Source organism: Chlorocebus sabaeus, chromosome 9 (assembly GCF_047675955.1).
Source record: "Chlorocebus sabaeus isolate Y175 chromosome 9, mChlSab1.0.hap1, whole genome shotgun sequence".
In the NCBI taxonomy this organism is placed as follows: Eukaryota; Metazoa; Chordata; class Mammalia; order Primates; family Cercopithecidae; genus Chlorocebus; species Chlorocebus sabaeus.
This window is the reverse complement of record NC_132912.1, coordinates 19,629,872-19,654,679: the sequence shown is the minus strand read 5'-3', so window position 1 is coordinate 19,654,679 and position 24,808 is coordinate 19,629,872. Positions and strand designations below refer to the sequence as shown.

At 35.1% G+C, this 24,808-nt stretch overlaps 1 protein-coding gene and 1 long non-coding RNA gene across 3 annotated transcripts in view; one reads left to right on the top strand and one right to left on the bottom strand.

Moving 5' to 3' along the window:
- MALRD1 (MAM and LDL receptor class A domain containing 1) overlaps positions 1 to 24,808 on the bottom strand; it is a 687,535-nt gene that overhangs the window by 187,747 nt on the left and 474,980 nt on the right. Inside the window, exon 32 of the mRNA XM_008002435.3 lies at positions 1,104 to 1,261. Coding sequence (XP_008000626.3) covers positions 1,104 to 1,261 — 158 coding nt within the window. The remainder of the gene's footprint in view (positions 1 to 1,103; positions 1,262 to 24,808) is intronic.
- LOC103237972 (uncharacterized) overlaps positions 1 to 24,808 on the top strand; it is a 59,128-nt gene that overhangs the window by 32,497 nt on the left and 1,823 nt on the right. Inside the window, exon 4 of one of the 2 annotated variants that reach the window (XR_012093898.1) lies at positions 18,514 to 18,583. The exons of the other annotated variant lie outside the window; for it this stretch is intronic. This is a non-coding gene — a long non-coding RNA (uncharacterized lncRNA). Of the gene's footprint in view, positions 1 to 18,513; positions 18,584 to 24,808 lie in introns of those variants that run through there. 2 annotated transcript variants of the gene reach the window in all.

Here is a 24,808-nt window from a genome sequence, read left to right as displayed (position 1 = left end):
GAAACCCCATCTCTACTAAAAATATAAAAAATTAGCTGGGCAGGGTGATGCACGCCTGTAATCCCAGCTACTTAGGAGGCTGAGGCAAGAGAACCGCTTGAACCTGGGAGGCGGAGGTTCCAGTGAACTGAGGTCACACCATTGCACTTCAGCCGGGGCGACAGAGGAAGACTCTGTCCCTCCCTGCCCCCCACCAAAAAAAGGTATCAGATTTTTGAAATCAGAATTTTGACTGTGAAATCTTGAAAAAGTTACTAAGGCTCTTTGAATCTCAGTTCCTTTGTTGTAAAATTGGGAAAAATATACTTTCCTCATCAGATGAAGGTGAGAATTAAAATTGATACCATAGATGGGTTTCTAATACATGTAAATATAAGGCAGAATTTAATAAGAGCTGTTATTTACAGAGCATTTACAGACCATTTAATATAAGGACAAAAATCCCAATTGCATTTATTTAAAAAACAGGATAGGATAAACTGTAAGTTAATAACACTAGGTGTGATGTGCTGATATGTAATCATTTAATTAGAAACCAGGATCTTAAAATTGGGTCATAATGACTGAAAAACTCATTGATACAATGAAAAGTATACGTGCAGCAACTTGTTTCATTAAAGGTATCTGCATTTGGTACAGATTATTGCTTTAAATTAGTTAAAAATAGAGCATGCATGTTGATTTTACTGTAAGCTGATATACACTTAAAATCTCAAATTTGCTTTTCCTTTACTCAATTTTGGGTAGAAAATTATCTTCTTCACCATTATGCCTCATCACATTTCTTCACTGTCCCTAGCTAAGCTGCTAAAGAAGATACATGTGGAATCTGCCCAAATTCTTTTACCTCCAGATGATCTTTTAAATAGCATTCGACATAATTGAGTTCAGGTGGCAGCTGTCAGCGAGATAAATCTTGAATGAGATTAAGATGAATGACAGCACAGCTTGCCAAAGTCCCATTGCCCCAGAAAGAAATGAGAAATTAATGGCATCGGCATTGGTGGTGTGACCAACGAAAATACAAATAAGACAAGGAAAGACAATGTTTAAACATGCCATGAATATTTCAGTGGTCATAAATCTCTGGCTTCCTTTTGTACCTTTAATATTCCCATACTCCTGGGATCGATCGTGTAGAACCAGAACCGAACAGTACACATTCCGAGGCTTGCTGGGAAGGATTTGGAGGTAGTAACTCTGGCGATGGATCCTTCCTTGGAGCCAGATGAGTTGACGTACAGGAAGTGCTTACCACTACCTTGAAATAGATTAACACAATTTTTTTCAGTGCAATGATAATATCGCATGAGTCGGAATGTATTGCAACCATTAACAGATATCTTTTTATCCTCATACATACACACAATCAAACAGAACTCATTTTCATTTTGGGAGTCATATATCAATAACATTTCATTCTTCTGAGCCAAAAAAGTGTCACTATGATCATGTGATTCACAAAATTCCCTTGAGCCGGTGACTCATAAAGTAATCAAATACTGGTTTTGAATATGAAGGTGTATTACTGTTCTCCTAATTTGCTCAAACTTGTCAGATTCCAGCAATAAAATACTTCGTATGCTGTGCATACAGCAAGTACAGAGTAGGTACTGGGGACTGACTAGTATCGTATCTTATTTTCAGTTGCTCTGATTCCCACACTGGCCAGGGTAGTAGTGAATGGCTATAACTGCAAAGTGAAATGTGATTCTTCAGGTCATTACATTAGTTTTTTCTAGGTAATACACAACTTCTTTTCTTCTCAAATGCATTAGTATGTGAAAGATTTCTGCATTTAAACACAATTGCATTTTTTTCTGTTGCCATTGTCAGAAATTCATCATAGATACCATTTCCCTTTGTGGATAGGTAAAATATATATATATGTGTGGTGTATTTTTTCCTTAAGTTAAATATTTATTTGTAGTCTCATTCAAAACTATTAATGTTTTTAATATATATGTAAATATAAATATATTTATGTATAAATATGTAAATAGAAATATATATTATATATAATTATATATAATCATTATATATAATGTATTATATATAATAGTTAATTATATATAATAAATAATATAAATATATATTTAATTATATAATATATAATATATAAATATAAATATATGAATGTATATTTATATGTAGAAAATATATTAATAGTTTTGAATGAGACTACAAATAAATATTTAACTTAAGGAAAAAATACACATATATTTTTTATATTTATAATATATTACATATTTACACATATATTTTTATATTTATATTTATAATATATAATAAAATAATTAAATATATTTATCTATTATATATTTATCTACCATATATTAATATATAATATATTAAAATATTTTCTACATATATTTATATGTTACCTATGTGTATGTGTATTTTTCCCTTCAGTTACCTGTTTAATTTTAGTTCAAAATTGAGGCTATTAAAATAATTTATAATTAAAAGTATTCTTGATTTCCTGTGGTATTTTAGTATTGTTATTCAGATATATGTTTTTAAAGCATTATTTGTGAGTTAGTGGTCCAATAGGCTTCTCTTTTGAAGTTTTTCTTTTAAAAAACTTGTTGTCAGGTCAATTGAGTACTCTTCATATAATCAGCATATGTATTAGTTTACCTTTATCTCTCAGCATTTAATTCTTCAGTGCAAGGAATACTCATGTGCTATATCCTTGAATATGTATCAGAATAGTCAGCATATGTATTAGTTTACCTTTATCTCCCAGCATTTAATTCTTCAGTGCAAGGAATACTCATGTGCTGTACGCTTGAATACAATTGAAACGGAATACAATTGAAAATTGAAGTGGCTAGAATATATTGCAAAGGAGAATTAGATGACCATGTCACACCACTTAATGGCCTGGATTTTTGCCTTTTCATTTTTTTGAAGGACATTTCAACAAAGTGTGGCACATTAGTTACAATTAATGAGCCAATATTGACACATCCTTATTAATTAAATATTGTTCTGGCTATTCTGAGTCTTTTGCCTTTCCATGCAATCTTCAGAATCAGTTTATTAATATCTACAAAATAACTTGGGATTGGAATTGCATTGAATTTATACATCATGTTGGGAAGAACTGACATCTACAAACTATTGTCTTACTATCCATGTACATAGAACATCTATGTTTTGGCTTCTTGGAAGAATGATCTCATTATTGCTACATAATGTTATATAATGTTTCTTTTTATCCCTGTAATCTTCCTTGCTCCAAAGTCATCTTTATCTAAATTTCTACGTTCTTTTGATTAATGTTAGTATGGTATGTGTTTCTCCATGCCTTCACTTTTAATGTGTGTGTATATTAAATGTAGGTTTCTTACTGACAATATATAGTTGGGTCTTGTGTTTGTATCTATTTTGACAAACAGGTGAATTTAGATGATTGGCACTTAAAGTAATTATTCATATAGTTGGAGTAATATTTATACATCTACCATATTTTTCTCTATTTTGTATTCAACACTCTTATATTCTTAATCTTTGTTTCTTTCCCCCCCTTCTGTTTTTTTCTGTCTTCTCTGGCTTTAATTGAATATTTCATGATTCTGTTTTCATCCTCTCTTAACATATCAATTTTACATCTTCTGTTTTTCCATTCTTTTTCTAGGGACTGACTTTGAATTTGCAATATACACTATAACTACCAAATCAAATCCTCTGTCAAATATCATCATACAATTTTATAAGCAATTTACATAACAACATAACTAACCCATTTCATGGGTAGTAAAAGTACTGTAAGACAGTATTTTCAATTGTTCCCTCTCACTTCTTATAACATAGTTGGGTATTTCTATTCCCCTAGGTTGGTTAGGTTCCGGGAAAATGTTTTTCTTGAAAGCAGGCCTTGTTAAGAACAGAACGCTCTAGCAATATTTCAAAATGGCTGCTTTTCCCCTTTTCCCTGCTGAAAACTGAGATTTTTCTTTCACCTTTGCTGTGAGAATGTGGGAGGGCCCCTGAAGGCAACATTGACCAAAGTGTGTGGGCTACCAAGGACTGGTCCCCATCACATTGTTTTCTCTCAAACTTGTCCACATTGAGGCTGCAGCAATCTGTCGGTTACAGTCAGGATTCCTACACCAGTACTTGTTCCCTGAAGAGTTCCCATTCATGGGCTACTTGCCCAGGTAAGTTGCAATACTCTGTGTCTGGCTGTCTGGCTGTCCAATGTTGGGGGTAGTGGTTTGCTTGTGACCCCAGTTCTCTAATGAATCTAAAAAGAATTGATTTTCAGCTGGTTCACCTTTCCTTCTATAATGATAGGAATGATGCCTTCCAAGCTCCTTACATGCTGGACTGGAAGATGCAAATAACTTGCATCTATTTTTTTTTAAAAAAACTATTTGACTGAAAATATCTCTTTTCACTAACACCCCTTTATAAAGGCTGCAAAAATAAGAAAATTTCCATAAAATTTATTTTTCTAATTAATTTAATTAATTAATTAATTATTCAGATGGAGTCTTGCTCTGTCGCCAGGCTGGAGTGCAGTGGCACGATCTCGGTTCACTGCAACCTCTGCCTCCCGGGTTCAAGCGATTCTCCTGCCTCAGACTCCCAAGTAGATGGGACTACAGGTGTGTGCCACCAAGCCCAGCTAATTTTTGTATTTTTAGTAGAGATGGGGTTTCACCATGTTGGCCAGGATGGTCTCGATCTCCTGACCTTGTGATCCCCCCGCCTCAGCTTCCCAAAGTGCTGGGATCACAGGCGTGAGCCACTGCGCCTGGCCTAATTTTACTTCAGTAAGATAAGCAGGGAACTTTGTCTGAGAATTATTGCAGCAAAATTTTCAGGACAAAAGAGTATACATGAAAACAACTTGAACTATTCCTGTAGCTTTGGTAAACTGTTTTCTATCCACATTGTCCTTTGAAATATATTGTATGTACCACCAAATATTGGGTTAGGAAAACTGAACACAGTATTTAATTTAGCCACAGGAAAAAAAAAAGTTTTCTAAGTTTCACATTTTGTTCCCAAAATACTGCTTGTTTGTTTTCTTATTTGGAAAATCACAAACAGGTGGCATGTGAAACCAGAATACCTAGACAGCACCTGTCGAACCTACAGCGAACATCGGCTTAGTCATTAAAAACATGCTTTCTTTAAATCCATGGTATTTTTAATTAAATAAGAACATCTGGATTTCTCTACATTCTGTTGCCTTTTATACACTTGAGAATTTCTAACACATTTAGACTGCACTTTATCAGACCAACTTTAAAACACTGTCTTCAGTAAGAAAAATATGGTATAATCCAACGAGTTATAGTAACTCTTCATGTACAGTAGGGCTTAATTGAAAGTATCGAATATATTCATCCTATATTAGACGTGAAAAAATAGCCTTGACTTTGTCCCAAATAGTTAAATAACTAACATGTTTGTATAAATTGTTTTTATAGTTCAGTTCTCAAATACTATAACATATATAATGATAACTAATGTACTTCCATCTCAGAAGCAGATCCTATTTAATTCAGACTTTAAATATTTCTTTTTCCATTTTGTAGAGTCAACCCAATGTTGAAAGCCAAATATTTAGAGCAGTAGGAAAAGTAGTAATTAGGTTCATTGACACAAATTCAACCAATTTTGCAAAGTTAGGAATTGAATTCTGATTTAAAATCTTGTATTTATGTAAATTTATTCCTCAAATTGCATAAATACATTGAAATTTCACTAATTCAGATATTTCTTTTCAATACTTTTAGTCCAATACTTAATTATAAAAGGACAATTTTAAGTTTCTACAACAACCTGAATTAAGTCCAACCAAATGCTCCATCCTTTGTAATAAGTTACAGGCTCCTAAAGTAACTCAAGTCACAACATCTTTAGAGTCTCAGTAATTTACTAATAAAGAAAAGTACTTAAAAAACAAAATTGAGATATTTCTTCCAGCCTGGTACCTAATAACATTTCAAGTACTTGAAAAATATTCTAACAACATTGCAGGTACTTGGAAAATTATTGCACACAGGTGGAAACAATAACATACGCATTATTTCTTTCTTAAATGGCCACAGTTATTTTCTAATGGAATGTGTGTCTTTTGGGCACTACACAAATTTCCAAACCTTGAAATTGGAGTGAACATTACCTTCTTTTGCTATTCCAACTCTTCCCCAGTAAATGTCACTTTTGTGACAGCAACTACTAAAACCAGTTTAGCAAAGGTATGACGTCATAGAAAGAAATGTTATACAATCTAATGTTTGCATTTTAGGGTTATATCATGAAACACAATGTGAAGAAAATTAATTCACTGGGAATGATCATCTACCATTTCACTGCAGGATATTTATTTTGGCACAGAACAATCAATGTCATGTAAGGCCCAATATCAAAGCTAACCATTCCAATTATTAATTAAGGGACTCCGGGCTGAGTTATCAAAGTATATCCTCACTTAATATCTTCAAATTTGTATACTCAATTTTGCTCTTATAAAATTCCTCAGTTTAACACAAAAGTCAGAAAACTGATTCTTGGCCGAAATATTAATGCATGCCAAGGTATTCATTTTAAAATTTAAGAATGTAAAAATGCACCTGGAAATTTAGAAGACATCATTGAGAATTTAATCTTTGGCAATTTTTAATTGTGAAACTCTAGCATATCTAAGTTTGACTTTATAAGAGGGAAAAACTTTTGTGATTCCATATATATACTTGCATATATATATACATTTTGGAGAATCATAAAGGTGAAAAGTTGCTTAGCTTCTTCAAATTATTAATAGAAATACATGAATTATCCAGAAACTATGTACTGTATCTCAATGTTATAATATCTTACATTGAATTATACTTTCAGAAATAGACTCATTCTTTATCTAGTGAGCTCAGACCAGACCCATTTTCAAACATTTATAAACTTTCAGTTGCTTCATTGAGACCTACCTATTTATATCTAGCAAAATCCTTGGGGAAGGTCAATGTAGCCTCTCGCACAAAGTTCAGAATTTATTAAAGCAGATAATAAAGTTTAAATGTCTGAACTGCCACAACATATTTAGAATTTAATAGTAAATCATTAAACCAACTCGCTTTATTTATATGACTCTACGAAAAGATCAACAACATTCACAGGACAGGTATTTATAGAAGCAGAATTTTTGTTTATTTGTTTGATTTTGCACTGTTTTACAGCTTACTACTTGCCATTTCAAAAGCTACTTAACTCTCATATAGTCAGATCAAAATGCATTCAATTAATTTTGTAAAATAGATTACACTTTAATTAAATACTACCAGGTGTAGTATTCTGGAATATTGTATTCATTAAATATATCTGAATTTTACTTCTCCCAAACTGACACCAAATATTTTCTGGACACTTTTCATTTAATACTTCACTTTTGCTTGTGTAAGTTTATGATTATAAATTCTTAAGATTCCTGGGGCACAGATTTTATATTTTGCATCTTAATTGGCTACAATTAGTCAATGAATAGAGATTTCCAATTAATATTCAACTTTTACCTTAAAACCTCAAATTCAGCATCAAAGTGTACTATCCTCAAATCACAATACTTAGTATCAGAGTGCCAAATATATATTAGCCAAATTCAGAATCAATCACTATGCTTCACGGACATTTTTTCACATTGACGTCAGCAGAGAGTAAAAAATTCTAATTTGTTTTTTAGATGTGATTAGCTACAATCTTGAGATTTTATAACTGTTCTGTTGAGTCATTCTACTATAAGGTAATGAATTTTACATTTTTCTGTTAAAAAAAAAAAAAAAGTTGGTACTTTTAAAGGAAAGTTAGCCGGGCTTGGTGGCTCACGCCTAAAATCCCAGCACTTTGGGAGGCCCAGGCGGGCAGACTGCCTAGGGTCAGGAGTCCGAGACCAGCCTGACCAACATAGGGAAACCCGTCTCTACTGGAAATACAAAAAATAAAATTAGCCGGGCATGGTGGTGCATGCCTGTAATGCCAGCTACTTGGGAGGCTGAGGCAGGAGAATCTCTTGAACCTGGGAGGCAGGGAGGTTGCAGTGAGCCGAGATTGTGCCATTGCACTTCAGCCTGGATGACAAGAGCAAAACTCCATCTCAATATAATAATAATAAAACTTAAAAAATAAAGGAAAGGTATGCTTTGACAGTTTCAGTGCCCTAAGAAGAATCATACTTATTGCACTAAGGAAAAACAATAAAAGATAATTTCTCACTTCTAGTGATCTGAATTCTCTCCCTGCTTTAAATTAAGAGTCAATTTTAGACTTTTTTTTCCCTATTTTCCTGTTCATAAAATAAAGCTGGCTAATAGTTTTTAAAAATGCTGTGCATGATGCCTTTTTCAAAATAGCAAAAGCTCCATTCTTCAGAGTCAGATTTATTCAGTCTGCCTCTGCATCCTCTGTAATTTCTGCCTGTCTCTCACTCTCAATAGAAGGGTGTCTAATGACTATCAGGTGAAATGCTCTCAATCTCTTTTGTGCTTTTATTTTCTTCCCCCAGATTTTCAACGTGCATCTGCAATTTTTTTTTTTTTTTTCTCACTCTGTCTCCCAGGCTGCAGTGCAGTGGCACAATCTCGGCTCACTGCAACCTCCGCCTCCCGGGTTCAAGTGATTCTCATGCCTCAGCCTCCCAAGTAGCTGGGACTACAGGCACACACCATGACACCCCGCTAATTTTTTGTATTTTTAGTAGAGACAGGGTTTCACCATGTTGGCCAGGCTGGTCTCGAACTCCTGACCTCAGGTGATCCACCCACCTTGGCCTCACAAAGTGCTGGAATTACAGGCGTGAGTCACTGCACCCAGCTAACATCTGCAATTTTTAAAGGCTGTGAAATGTAAATATGGCCAGCGAGAGAACGAAGTTTCTTCAAAGTTGTCAGAATGGAAAATACAGATGCAGTGTTTCTGGAGGCGAATGAATTTTTCTCATAGCATTTGATAAAAATGTCTGTCGTTACATTATTTTGATTTGCTTTTTAAAGAGTGATACGATGACTATTTCCTTTAAATATCATAAATTGTATTTCGTTCCAATAAGTTATGCTTTAGGAATTAATCTCCTTTGAGACTAATTATTGCCCCTTTAAATAAAAACACTTTTTTTTTTTTACCAGAATGTCTTATTTTAATGCTATTAACTGCCATCAAAATCAATATTATAAACTCCCCCCTCCACCCTGCCCCCCACAGTATGCATTAATCTGATACAAAAATGAAGCTTCTGGTTGTGGCATGCTAACACAAGGTAGAGTCATCTTATTTTGAAAGCTCCTAATATACTTAGCAGGAAGAATACCTCAATCACAGGAAGATGAAATATAAGTGAAACTGGTTGCCATTTCCTGTAAGTTACAGCTAGAGACAAGGGATTCTGAATCTCCACATCCTCATATTCAAAGAACCCTGAAAAATCTCTTTATGAGACATTTATTTCTCAAGATGCCTTTGGAAACATGAATTTGCTTAATAACATTTCTGTAACTTTATTTTCCAAACTGAGATTACAAGTAAAACTTGTTTCATGGTCATGCAGGAAGGCAAAACTAATAAAATAAATGACAGATGCTTTTATTTAGGTAAAATGATAAGTGGTCACTATTATAAAAGAGCTTTGACTTCATTTAAATTTCAGATCTATTTTACCTGGAGGAGTGTGGAAAGCAAGTAAGAACAGAAGAATAGCTATTTTCATTGAAACTGGGAAATATATTATCACATTATTTTAATGAATATGTAATGGGTAGAACTGTAGGCAGGATTGTCCACTGGTTAAGTCTGAAGGCACCGGAGCTCTAGACTTTGATTTGCATCCTGACTCTACCACTTATTAGGTATGTGACCTTGGATAACCTACTTAAATTCTCTAGGACTCTGAAGCAATAAGAGATAATTATAGTACATACTTCAGCCTCATGGGGTTGTGGTAAAAATTAAATGATCTACTACATGTAAAGTACTTAGAACATAGTTGCAAATTAAGGCTACTCTCCTGGGAAATTTAGAGAATAGATATAAAGATGATTCTATCAGTGGAAATAAGACAATTAATTGCAAGTTATTGATTGAATAACTACTATAAAGAAGGTAGCATGTCTTTCATTTGGATGTAGAATGATGTACAAGATTGGTAAAATATGAAACAAATCCAAAAGAATCTTACAATACAAGATAATAATATGTATTGTTTTAAAGGCAAGCTCTGAGTCAAACTGCCTGAGTTAAAAGCCACATGCTGATACTTATAAGCTTTGTGACTTTGGGAAAATTTCTCAATCCCTACTATGTCTCATATTTATCATCTATCAAAAGAGGATAATAATAATAATTTACAGCTCATTCAGATTGCTGGGATCATATAATATCAAATATTGATGTAGATCATAAATGCTACATAGTTCAACAAATAAAAGATGGCTTAAATTTGGTGGAGGAGGAAAAACTTCATAAAAGGTGTGTACTAATGGGGGACGACCACTGAAAGACAGGCCATCTTGCAGTCCTCACTTAAGAAGAAGCTTCCAAGGAAACTCAACTATCGTAAGGAAGACAAAGACAAGGATACCAGAGGAAATGTTACCTTCTGACACCTACTGCTATAACAAACAGTAAATACAATCTTAGTCCTAAGGCAGATAAACATAAAAATCTCACACTAATGGCCTTTAAATCTCAGTTTCTTTTACCGAGTATATAGTGTCTACTATCAGCCAAAGATTACAAATCATACCAAAACAATGATACTATGAAGTGTTGATATTAATAAAACCTAGAGTACTTTTGAGGTACAAGAACTCAGTTTGTAAAAGAAGAACATAAGATTTAGAATGAAAAGTACAATTTGGAGGAGAATGCAGAGAGTCCTTGATGCTAAACTGAAAGGCAATGAAGAGCCTCTGATCATTTGGAGGACCAGGAGTCACCAATTATAAATATTAATCTTGCATCAGTGTGAAGAGCGGCCTTGTACAGAAGAATACTTGCATTGTAAATGAGCAGTCTTGACATCTACAATAGCCCAGAAGTGAGTATGGATGACAGATGTGAAAATGCAAAGATATGAAAACATATAATCAGCTGAGAAAGAGAGCTGACAGAATTTGAAATTGAGAGAGAATTAACAGTGTTAACAATGATGATGACAATAACAGAAATACTAGGGTCATGAGAAGATGCTTTCTGCAAGGAAGGCAAGTTTACATTTGAATATGTGACTTGGAGATACAAACAACTACCTAGTGTGCAAATGATAGTATAGAACTCAAATGTGGAAATAAGTGATTAGTGGTATTAAATATATATATAATAGCAAGAATCAGGTTGTTACAATTAAAAAAATTGTAAAAGTCCTTGAAGAGAACTAGAATATATTCAAGAGGACAGAGACTGCATTTTGTAAAATATCTTTACACTATTTAGATCAATGACCAAGAATGAGTGACCAATGATTATTAGTTGCAGAAAAAATATTTTGCAGAAGACAGATTGAAGGGCACCAAGGAAGGTGTGGATAGTGAGGGGCAGGATACAAAGTACATGAGCAATGGTTATTTTATATATATATATTTATATTATTTATTATATAAACATTATTTAGTATATATATCAAAACAATAATCATTAGAAGAGAATCTAGACTAACTTTATTTCGTTTTTTCTTTTTTGGTTAAGGTCAAAGAGAACTGTAATGCTTGAAGACAAAAAGTATGATATGGTGATAGAGTAACAGTTTAAGGACACTCAATGAAATAAATTCAAGGAAGTAAGATTTTGGGAAGATAGAAATGGTTTAGTGGTTTATTATTTTATTGGGAAATAGAGTCTGTAAATAAATATATATTTAGGAGATTGTTTTTGGAGAAATTACAGTTTCTAGATGCTTATAAAATGATGAAGTAATTTATCTGAAAAGTTTTCAGATTACATATTCACAGTTTAATCATGCCCTCCAAGATTCCAAATGAATTGATTCATTCACATATTTTTCACTCAGTATCATCTCACGGCATTTTGGCATAAACAAAAAATGCAAGCAAGCAAGCATCATTTTGGTCCTGCTGGAAACAGTTGTTAAGTATTCTTGGAAATACTTTAAATAAATGTAGACAAATATACCCAAGAATATTTGATTGGGTATCTGATTCAGATGGTACATGTGGATGAATAGAAGGGGTTCATATTTTCAGACCAGCATTGCCTTTTGGCAGCAAAATGAAAGTTACTGTTTATTTGATGGGGTGAATATTTGAAGAAATATTGAGCAGCTATAGACAATCAGGGTTTATTCTTGTTGTCTAATATCACTAAGGTAAAAAACCTGTCTCAGAGAAAAATAAACAGGAAGGACCCTAACCTAAACACTCACTATGGTTTCATAGAGAAACACTTATATTCTAATTATGGTTAACAAGCAAACAATGGCTATCATTTATTCCTTTTCACAGGAAACTTTTAAGAAAACTAAATGTACAAGACACATTCTGAGGCTTATATCAGCCAACAAAGTCACCTGGATTTATTTTTTGATGGTATTGTATGTATGGAGTGGAATACTTGTATTTCTAAAAAGTGAAACAAGAGAAGGAGAAAGTAGAAATGATACTGATATGTAGGAAGAAAACAGCAACTAGAGTAAGAAGAATAGAAAAAACGTACTTACTTGATTTGAGCCATTTGGTGTAGACAAAATGCAATGACAAAGATGATATCAATTGCAGCTTTTTTTTTTTTTTTTTTTTTTTTTTTTTTTTTTTTTTTTTAGAAAACAAACCATCAATTACTAACCATTTTTATGTCATCAGTTTTACACATTTTGGGATGTTTTGAGAAATCTACATTAAAGGACAGTGGTCTAAAATTCTCTTTTTTTTGTTGTGTCTCCACGAGGCTTTGGTATCAGGATGATGCTGGCCTCATAAAATGAGTTAGTCGGGATTTCCTCTTTTTCTATTGATTGGAATAGTTTCAGAAGGAATAGTACCAGTTCCTCCTTGTACCTCTGGTAGAATTCGGCTACGAATCCGTCTGGTCCTGGACCTTTTTTTGGTTGGTAGGCTATTAATTATTGCCTGAATTTCAGAACCTGTTATTGGTCTATTCAGGGATTCAACTTCTTCCTGGTTTAGTCTTGGGAGAGTGTATATATCCAGGAATTTATCCATTTCTTCTAGGTTTTCTAGCTTATTTGTGCAGGGGTGTTTATTGTATTCTCTGATGGTAGTTTGTATTTCTGTGGGATCGGTGGTGATATCCCCTTTATCATTTTTTGTTGTTTCTATTTGATTCTTCTCTCTTTTATTCTTTATCAGTCCTGCTACCAGTCTATCAATTTTGTTGTTCTTTTCAAAGAACCAGCTCCTGGATTCATTGATTTTTTGAAGGGATTTTTGTGTCTCTATCTCCTTCAGTTCTGCTCTGATCTTAGTTATTTCTTGCCTTCTGCTAGCTTTTGAATGTGTTTGATCTTGCTTCTCTAGTTTTTTTAATTGGGATGTGTCAATTTTAGATCTTTCCTGCTTTCTCTCATGGGCATTTAGTGCTATAAATTTCCCTCTACACACTGCTTTAAATGTGCCCCAGAGATTCTGGTATGTTGTATCTTTGTTCTCGTTGGTTTCAAGCAACATCTTTACTTCTGCTTTCATTTTGTTACGTACCCAGTAGTCATTCAGGAGCAGGTTGTTCAGTTTCCATGTAGTTGAGGGGTTTTGAGTGAGTTTCTTAATCCTGAATTCTAGTTTGATTGCACTGTGGTCTGAGAGACAGTTTGTTATAATTTCTGTTTTTTACATTTGCTAAGGAGTGCTTTTAGACCAATATTCCTGATAAACATTGATGCAAGAATCCTCAATAAAATACTGGCAAACCGAAATCGGCAGCACATCAAAAAGCTTATCCACCATGATCAAGTGGGCTTCATCCCTGGGATGCAAGGCTGGTTCAGATATGCAAATCAATAAACATAATCCAGCATATAAACAGAACCAAAGACAAAAACTATATTACTATCTCAATAGATGCAGAAAAGGCCTTTGACAAAATTCAACAGCCCTTCATACTAAAAACTCTCAATAAATTCAGTATTGATGGAACATATCTCAAAATAATAAGAGCTATTTATGACAAACAGACAGCCAATACTGAACAGGCAAAAACTGGAAGCATTCCCTTTGAAAACTGGCACAACACAGGGATGCCCTCTCTCACCACTCCTATTCAACACAGTGTTGGAAGTTCTGACCAGGGCAATCAGGCAGGAGAAACAAATAAAGGTTATTCAATTAGGAAAAGAGGAAGCCAAGTTGTCCCTGTTTGTAGATGACATGATTGCATATTTAGAAAACCCCACCATCTCAGCCCAAAATATCCTTCAGCTGATAAGCAACTTCAGCAAAGTCTCAGGATACAAAAACAATGTGTAAAAATCAGAAGCATTCCTATACACCAATAACAGACAAACAGAGATCCAAATCATGAGTGAACTCCCATTCACAATTGTTTCTAAGAGAATAAAATACCTAGGAATCCAACTTACAAGGGATGTAAAGGACCTCTTCAAGGAGAACTACAAACCACTGCTCAGTGAAATAAAAGAGGACATAAACAAATGGAAGAACATTCCATGCTGATGGATAGGAAGAATCAATATCGTCAAAATGGCCATACTGCCCAAGATAATTTATAGATTCAATGCCATCCCCATTAAGCTACCAATGACTTTCTTCACAGAATTGGAAAAAACTACTTTAAAGTTCATATGGAACCAAAAAAGAACCCACATTGCCAAGACAATCCTAAGCCAAAAGAACAAAGCTGGAGGCATCACATTACCTGACTTTAAACTATACTACACGGCTACGGTAACCAAAACAGCATGTTACTGGTACAAAAATAGAGATGTAGACCAATGGACCAGAACACAGCCCTCAGAAATAATATCACACATCTACAACCATTTGATCTTTGACAAACCTGAGAAAAACAAGACATGGGGAAAGGATTCCCTATTTAATAAATGGTGCTGGGAAAATTGGCTAGCCATAAGTAGAAAGCTGAAACTGGATCCTTTCCTTACTCCTTATATGAAAATTAATTCAAGATGGATTAGAGACTTAAGTGTTTGACCTAACACCATAAAAAACCTAGAAGAAAACCTAGGGAATACCATTCAGGACATAGGCATGGGCAAGGACTTCATGTCTAAAACACCTAAAGCAATGACAACAAAAGCCAAAATTGACAAATGGGATCTAATTAAACTAAAGAGCTTCTGCACAGCAAAAGAAACTACCATCAGAGTGAACAGGCAACCTACAGAATGGGAGAAAATTTTTGCAATCTACTCATCTGACAAAGGGCTAATATCCAGAACCTACAAAGAACTCAAATAAATTTACAAGAAAAAAACAAACAACCCCATCAAAAAGTGGTCAAAGGATATGAACAGACACTTCTCAAAAGATGACATTTATGCAGCCAACAGACACATGAAAAAATGCTCATCATCACTGGCCATCAGAGAAATGCAAATCAAAACCACAATGAGATACTATCTCACACCAGTTAGAATGGCAATCATTAAAAAGGCAGGAAACAACAGGTGCTAGAGAGGATGTGGAGAAATAGGAATACTTTTACACTGCTGGTGGGACGGTAAACTAGTTCAACCATTGTGGAAGACAGTGTGGCGATTCCTCAAGGATCTAGAACTGGAAATACCATTTGACCCAGCCACCCCATTAGTGGGTATATACCCAAAGGATTATAAATCATGCTGCTGTAAAGACACATGCACACGTATGTTTATTGCAGCACTATTCACAATAGCAAAGACTTGGAACCAACCCAAATGTCCATCAGTGACAGACTGGATTAAGAAAATGTGGCACATATACACCATGGAAAACTATGCAGCCATAAAAAACGATGAGTTCATATCCTTTGTAGGGAAGTGGCTGCAGTTGGAAACCATCATTCTCAGCAAACTATTACAAGAACAGAAAACCAAACACCACATGTTCTCACTCATAGGTGGGAACTGAACAATGAGAACACTTGGACGCAGGGTGGGGAACATCACACACTCGGGCCTGTGGTGGGGTTGGGGGAAGGAGGAGGGATAGCATTAAGAGATATACCTAATGTAAATGATGAGTTAATGGGTGCAGCACACCAACATGGCACATGTATACATATGTAACAAACCTACACATTGTGCACATGTACCCTAGAACTTTAAGTATAATAAAAAAAATTTTAAAAAAGGACAGTGGTTACAAATACAGGCTTTAGATACACATGAGTTTCAGTACTAAGTTCAATAAGTGCCTTCTGTGTAGCTGGGGCAAAGTTGTGGGTAACCCTTTTGGCGCATCAATTTCCTCTTCCGTGAAGGATTCAAGGTTGTTGTGAGGATTAAATGAAAAAGCCTGTTCAGAGCCAAGTGCACGGTGATTGACACTCAGTGAATAGTAGCTACAAAGAGTCACATCAGTTTTGACAACAAGACATGTTCTATTTAGGTGGACATAACAATGATCTACCTTTAGTTATATGTTATTCCTTTAAAAAGAGGAAAACAATAGCAACTGTAAGAACCCCTCTTCATTTGCTTTGTGTGGAAGTAGACCATTTAATAGTCTTTTGTTCCAAACTAAATAAAAGTATTTACTTAATCATTGAACAAATATAATATTTAGAAAATATAAGAACCAGTTTTTTGTTGTTCGTTTGAGAAGCCACCTTGCTCTGTTGCCCTGGCTAGAGTGCAGTGGCGTGATAACATCTCATTGCAGCTTCAACGTTCTGTGCTCAAGTAATCTTCTCACTTCAGCTTCCCAAGTAGCTGGGACTACAGATACACACCTGGCTACCTTATTAAAAAAACTGTAGCAACAGGGTCACACAATGTCTCCCAGGTTGGTCTCAAACTCCTGGGCTCAAGTAGTCCTCCTGCCTCCTACGATGGCCTCCCAAAGTGCTAGGATTACAGGTGTAAGCCTCTGTGCCCACCTAGAACCAAATTATTTTAAAAAGATGATACTAAAGATTTTTCAAAGTATATAATGAGTATAGGAAATATTAGTAATATTAATAAGTATTCATTTTATACTAATAGTTTGTCATTTTCCTTGATAAAATCTCCTTTCACCTCATGCTTATATGTTCTGGTGGTATAAGAAGAAAAGTCAAAGGAAAAGGAAAAATAGGAGGCAACAATAGAAGAAAATGAGAAAAAACTAATATTCATAGTACAGATAAATGCTATTATGCAAAACTTTACTATGCTGAAGAAAAATGTTGACAATGAAAAAATTAGAATAAGTATATACATTTTTTAAGTAATGGTAAACATGAAGGGGATATTTCTAGGGCATCCAAAGAAAAGAGACAAAAAGAGAAAAAGCTTTTAAAATAACCCGAGATACATTCATATATCATTAAAAAGTGAGATCTTGCATTACATATACCAAACGACATTATAGGGATAATGCTGTCTAATTCATTGTAAAAGCAAAACAACTAAAGCAAATCAACCTTATGATTAGTGTTGCACTGCGAGTGCTGATGGTCATAATTATCATAGTGGTTGTGAGTGATTCATGCATGGCAATTGCCACTATGAAACTAATTACGTAGTAAGTCAAAGTTTGTTCCATTTAGGAAGTTTCAGAACATGACTGTTGGCAAAACAACTAAACATTTTATTAAGAAAAGTACCTTTCTGCTGACAAAGATAATTGCATTTTAGTATTTATGAAAAAATTGTTCACACCATTACCTGAAAATGCAGAGCCCGTAACAATTAATACAAAATTTGGAAATAGAGATCTGGATGATTTTGTATAATTAATTATGAAGGAAACATATGTCATTATAGAGATGTTATTGCACTATCATAAATACTATCTCACAGGTCAGTAGAGACTCTGTAATTTCAAAAAATAATAAAATATCAACTTTGACATTGTATAGGAAAAAGAAAAACATATAAAAGATAAAGAAAATATAAAATTAAGAAAGTCATTGGTTTTTCTCTATGGAAATTATAAAACAGAAATGATAATATCTGCACAATAATTCAGAAGACAGTTATTTATGGACATTGAAATTGCTGATATATTCAGATTGCCATGTAAATGTTGTTAAATTAGCAGGAGGCCATTAGCCTGAGGTTGTCTCTTTGAGTTTCTGCAAAACAAACTACAACCTAACTTAGTATGTACACAAACTATAATAAAACTTAGGAGTATAACAAACAATAGAGCTTCAGCCAGTCATAGGCAGGCAACTAATCACAACATTCTGAAATAAGGTAGATGCCTAGCAGTATAGCCAATCAGGGGATTCCCTAAAGCACTTCTGTGTTTCACTCATAAAACCTTGCTCAAACTCAGGCAGAGCTCTCTGAACCTTTTCTGGTTCTGAGTGCTACCTGATTTATAAATCATTTCTGTAAAAATAACTCTGCTACATTTAATTTGTTTAAATTAACAGTTCGGTGTCAGAAGTGAGATGTGGAGGAAACCTCCCACGACCCTCAGAAGTGCCAAGTGACCAAGCAAAGGTACTTGCTGAGTCCATTATGTCCATTGCTCTCTTGCAACAAGTAAAGGTTGTGGGTGAGTTTTCTCTTAGATTTGAGCTCCTCAAATTTGTGTTTTGAGCTCCTTGATTTTATTTGAACAATTTTTTGATATGACTGTGCCCAGGCTCATATTGAACCTCACAACAAAACTTGACTGGATCCAATAGGTAAGGTTACTACATAAAATTGTAGGTTCATCTGTATCCAAGGTATCTAGAAGTCTCCCATCTAGAACACCAGTTGATTTCATATATAAGAACTACGGACCTAGAATCTGTGTTTTTCTACAGAAATGGGTAAATTTTACCAAAGGTAACTTAGAGTTACATTGGCTACAGTGAGAAAACTCTTTAGAAAAGTCACGATGCATGTCTTTCTATCTATGGGACTAAGAGGTCCACCTTGTGTGTATTTTAAAACCCAAACTGAGAGATTTCAAACTAGAACCTTGTGCCCTGAGATTTCTGCCTTTACTGGAAACAGCCAGGCTATTGGAAAAGAAATTGCCCATATTTTCACCAGCCATCTGATGAATGCACTCACATTGGCCTGGAATGTTTCCCTACTAGAAAAAGTACTTAAGGGCTTGACTCCCAGGACAATAACCAACCAAACCCTCAGATTAAAAAAAAAAGCATATTTCTGTGGTGCGAGTTTCAAGTCAAGCCCCCAAAAGTCTATAGTTTTAATCTATCCAATTGATATTTGTATCTTTTCAGAAAAGCGTTTGTCAGAATTAATTGTTTTTTTCTATTCAATCCTGCTTCACCCAGTGGAATTACTCAGTCAATTAAAAAGCCTTACTTTTGTTTTAAGTACTTGCCATGGCCATCTTGTCTTAACTGGGCTTTTAGCTATGCCATTGTTTCTTGGTTTAGGCAGACTACAGTATTTAAGCCATTCTTTCTTGATTTAGGCAGACTACAGTATTTAAGCCTAAAATTTAAGCTCTGTGACTTTAAAATTTAACCCTGACTTCTGTAGGACCTCATAGATATCATTTTAAAATGCAAGAGTAGAGAAAATGATAATGATGAAGGAGAAAGAGGAGAAGAGGGAGGAGAAGAAGGGGAAGGAGAAGAGGAAGAATAAAGAAGAGGGAGGGAGGGAGGGAGGAGATGAGGAAGAAGAGTGGTAAGAGGAAGAAGAGTAGGAGGAAAAAGAAGAGGAAGAGGAGGAGGAGGAGGAGATATTTGAAAATTGAACAAATGAAAAAATCTTAAAAGTTTTCCCACAAATATTAGTAGAATATTTAGTCATCTAGGAAAGCAATCTTGTTCCATGTATAAAAAAAAGAATTTGACTCCTGATCTTTAATAAATTAGTGAGTTTCATATTATTGTACCTGAAACATGGTTTAAATTTTCAAATAAAAGCTATAAGAAAGGTTTCTGTCTATATATTTTTGTCTAATTATCTGTGTGTTATGTATGTGTGATATTTTTCTACCACCTTACAGGATTGCCAAAATCAAATAGTAAAAGAGCTCTGTTAAATTGGCTTAAAAAAATGAGCACTTGGCCGGGCGCGGTGGCTCAAGCCTGTAATCCCAGCACTTTGGGAGGCCGAGACGGGCGGATCACGAGGTCAGGAGATCGAGACCATCCTGGCTAACACGGTGAAACCCCGTCTCTACTAAAAAAAAAAATACAAAACCTAGCCGGGCGAGGTGGCGGGCGCCTGTAGTCCCTGCTACTCGGGAGGCTGAGGCAGGAGAATGGCGCAAACCCGGGAGGCGGAGCTTGCAGTGAGCTGAGATCCGGCCACTGCCCTCCAGCCTGGGCGACAGAGCGAGACTCCGTCTCAAAAAAAAAAAAAAAAAAATGGCACTTGCGTAAATTAGATATTCCTTAAACTCTTAGAAAGAAACTAACACAAATTATTTTCAAATTTACATGATCTGGGATACTCTTTGGTAAATAAAAGTTAATTAAAGTGTGTGAGTTTGATTAAAGCAGGTACATCTACAGATTTTTCAACACTAGATATAATTCAGATGCACAACTTTATCTCTGTATTACAAAATTTGTCAGCAAGGAAAATAACTTACGATGATGGCTAGTTGTTTAATGCCTCATCTTCATAAGCAACCCAAGCATAATCATAAAAACAAGTGAATTAAATAGATGTAAGTAATCTAAAATTCCCAGAAGAATGATGTCCTTCCTATACTAGCTGGTTTTAACGTTCTTTTTTTTTTTTTTTTTTTTTTAGAGGCATGATTTTTATTTTAGGAGATCTGATTTCAAAGGTCAGTAGTAATATTTCCTAGTTAAGCGACATGCACATATATATATGTATTGTGTATATATATATATGCATATATCTGCTTTACTTTTTGGAATTGCATACAGTTACCAGGAAATGCATATCACGAACAAAAATATGCAAACATTTTAAAAGAGGAATTTAGAATTGCACAATGAATACAGTTTTCTTAAAATTTTCACAATCTGTCTTTTTCAGTTGATTGGACACAGTACGGATATTACAAGTCTCAGGTGTTCGAGGCAGTTACTGATACACAGGTAGACCAAGGTGGACAAAGCACAACTGTGTGGTATAATAAGCCAAAGTAGGATTTATGTAAAATGGAATTGGTCAGAACTTGCAAATCAAATTATTCTATTAGAGCTATTTTATTATTTCTTATATTTTTTTATTTGTTTTTATTATTATATTTTAAGTTCTAGGGTACATGTGCACAACGTGCAGGTTTGTTACATATGTATACTTGTGCCATGTTGGTGTGCTGCACCCATCAACTCGTCAGCACCCATCAACTCGTCATTTACATCAGGTATAACTCCCAATGCAATCCCTCCCCCCTCCCCCCTCCCCATGATAGGCCCTGGCGTGTGATGTTCCCCTTCCCGAGTCCAAGTGACCTCATTGTTCAGTTCCCACCTATGAGTGAGAACATGCGGTGTTTGGTTTTCTGTTCTTGTGATAGTTTGCTAAGAATGATGGTTTCCAGCTGCATCCATGTCCCTACAAAGGACACAAACTCATCCTTTTTCATGGCTGCATAGTATTCCATGGTGTATATGTGCCACATTTTCTTAACCCAGTCTGTCACTGATGGGCATTTGGGTTGATTCCAAGTCTTTGCTATTGTGAATAGTGTCGCAATAAACATATGTGTGCATGTGTCTTTATAGCAGCATGATTTATAATCCTTTGGGTATATACCCAGTAATGGGATGGCTGGGTCATATTAACGTTCTTTTATCATCAAGAAGAGAAAGTTGGCCGGGTGCGGTGGCTCACGCCTATAATCCCAGCACTTTGGGAGGCGGAGGCGGGCAGATCACGAGGTCAGGAGATTGAGACCATCTGGCTAACACGCTTAAACTCCATCTCTACTAAAAAAATAAATAAATAAATTAGCCAGGCATGGTGGCGGACGCCTGTAGTGCCAGCTACTCGGGAGGCTGAGGCAGGAGAATGGCATGAACCCGGGAGGCAGAGCTTGCAGTGAGCCGAGATCACACCACTGCACTCCAGTCTGGGTGACAGAGCGAGACTCTGTTCCTGCCCCGGCGCCCCCGCCCCGCCGGAAAAAAAAAAAAAGAGGAAGTTGAGGCTAAATCTGTACAAACCACCACTTAAAGTGACTACTAAAAAAAAACTCTGTAAGGACAGAGATAAAATGTTGCCTCTTCTATAGTTTCTCATTACAGAGACCAAAGGTAGTTTAAACTGTTAGTACACATGTTCTGTGTCATACCAAAAAACAGTGTACTATGAAAAAGCACACTTTTCTAGAAATTATGATTCATGGATTTGCCAATCTACAGAAAGCTGGTGTGATATACCTCAGTTGCTTGCTTGCTTCCTAGTGTTCCCTGTAAATTAAGGTCACTAAGAGTTCATTATTTGAATTCATACCTGTAACTAAAATTACTAGAAATAATGAGAAAAACCATTCTAAATTCAAATATATAAAGATGGCAAGCTATGTTTTTGGTAAGAAAAGCTATAAAGTAAAAAGTTGTGTTTTCGTTGATTGTTAAATAAAAATATATTTCTTTGTCCTAAAGCATAAGAAATGGCTGTTTCAAAATGGGAAAATGTATAAAACAAAAACTGAATGGATGTAAGGGTGTTGTAGAAGGAATGGACAGATATTTTATGTGTGATCAAACTGGCTGCAATTAGTAGGGAATCATTTTTAAGTCTTCGAAAAAATTAAGCTTTTATATCAAAAGTATGCTGATACAAAACAAGAATTTGATCCTCTGTGTTAAAACAATAAGGTTTACTTGGAGTCTTGGTCTGCTTTTAGTAGAAAATTGTGAAAGGTTTTCCTTTTAGATAATTGACCTAGGAAACAAATACTCTGTGTTTTATCAAGATAATTTCCTACGCTTCATGCAGTCTGTAAAGGAGCTTTCATTTCTTAAGAAAAGTGAGTTCTGTTTACTAAATGAACTAAGGTTTTTCTTTCCTATAACTATGTACCTTTCTGTATTTGTCTTTAAATATTTTAATTATCACTCTAGCTAAATGAGTAAGCATTGTTTCACAGTGCCTTGTAATCCTATTTTAATCAAGTATTTAAAACCTCTTATTTTTCATGACTTCCCAAAATCAAAGTCTAAATTAGGATCTTTTGACTTTGAACTAACTTACGGAGTTTTCCTACAGGCCATAGAAATATCTCAAAAGAATTTTTTTCTTTCTTTCTCTTTATTTAAAGAGAGGTGTAAAACTAATTAGGCTTATCTAACATGTTAAATGGCATGGGAAACACTGTCAAATAATAAGTGATACTAAACCTTATTAATGTGATACTAAACACATATTAATAACATATCATATAATATAACAGGTTTCTGATAACTGTAAGATCCCACTATTTGACTAGATAAGAATTCCCAGAATTTTAATGTAGAAACTGATTGGCACCTAAATTGCTAACCCAACATCAAGTAGAAGAAGAATTCATTTGAATGCCAAGGAAATACTGTAGCAGATTTTCGTGGTAAGTCAGCCAATACTGAAATTGTTAAGATACTGTGTTAATTTTGCATTGCTATAAATGAGTACCTTAGGTTGGATAATTTATTTTTATTTTATTTTTATTTATTTTTTTTTGAGACGGAGTCTCGCTCTGTCGCCCAGGCTGGAGTGCGGTGGCCGGATCTCGGCTCACTGCAAGCTCCGCCTCCTGGGTTCACGCCATTCTCCTGCCTCAGCCTCCGGAGTAGCTGGGACTACAGGCACCCGCCACCTCGCCCGGCTAGTTTTTTGTACTTTTTTTAGTAGAGACGGGGTTTCACCGTGTTAGCCAGGATGGTCTCGATCTCCTGACCTCGTGATCCGCCCGTCTCGGCCTCCCAAAGTGCTGGGATTACAGGCTAGAGCCTCCGCGACCGGCCGTGGTTGGACAATTTATTAAAAAAAAAAAAAAAAAAAAAAAAAAAAAAAAAAAAAAAAATTATTTGACTCATGGTTCTGCAGGCTGTATAAGCATGGCACCAGTATCTGCTTGGCTTCTGGTGAGGCCTCAGGAAGCTTATAGTCATGACAGAAGGGAAAAGGGGACATGCTGTATCACATAGTGAGAAAGGAAGCAAGAGAGTGAAGGGGGAGGCCCCAGATACATTTTACCAATGAGCTCTCATATGGACTCATTACCAGAGGTGGAGCACCATGCCGTTCATGAGGAATCCACCCTCATGACCCAAACAGCTCTCACTAGGTTCCATCTCCAACACTGGGGATTACATTTTAACATGAGATTTGGAGGGGACAAATATACAAACCATATCATACATGCAATTTAAGTGAACACAGAAAGATTGACCCAAGTCAAATTATCTATGACAACCTATTTAATAAACAGTGCTATACACCTGAAATGAAGAAACAATGTGTTATTTAAAAGTAAGTAAATTCAATGTTAATTGTACACCCATGGAGGACCCAGATGACTACTTGGTCCTTCCTGAGTCCTTAAATCTTCCATTATTTAAAACTATGCACTCCACGAATCATTATGGAAATTTCAAAATGACTTAAATTAGGAAAAAAAATCGGAGTGACTAGCCTAAAATTGCTAAAATGATTTGTAAGCATTTTTTGGTTTGTCAAACCCATAAATCTGGGAACACAATCAACTCTTTAGGTGTTACATTTCTACCAATAAACCATTTAAACTTTTACAAATGGATTTCACTCAATTGCCACCTATCCCAC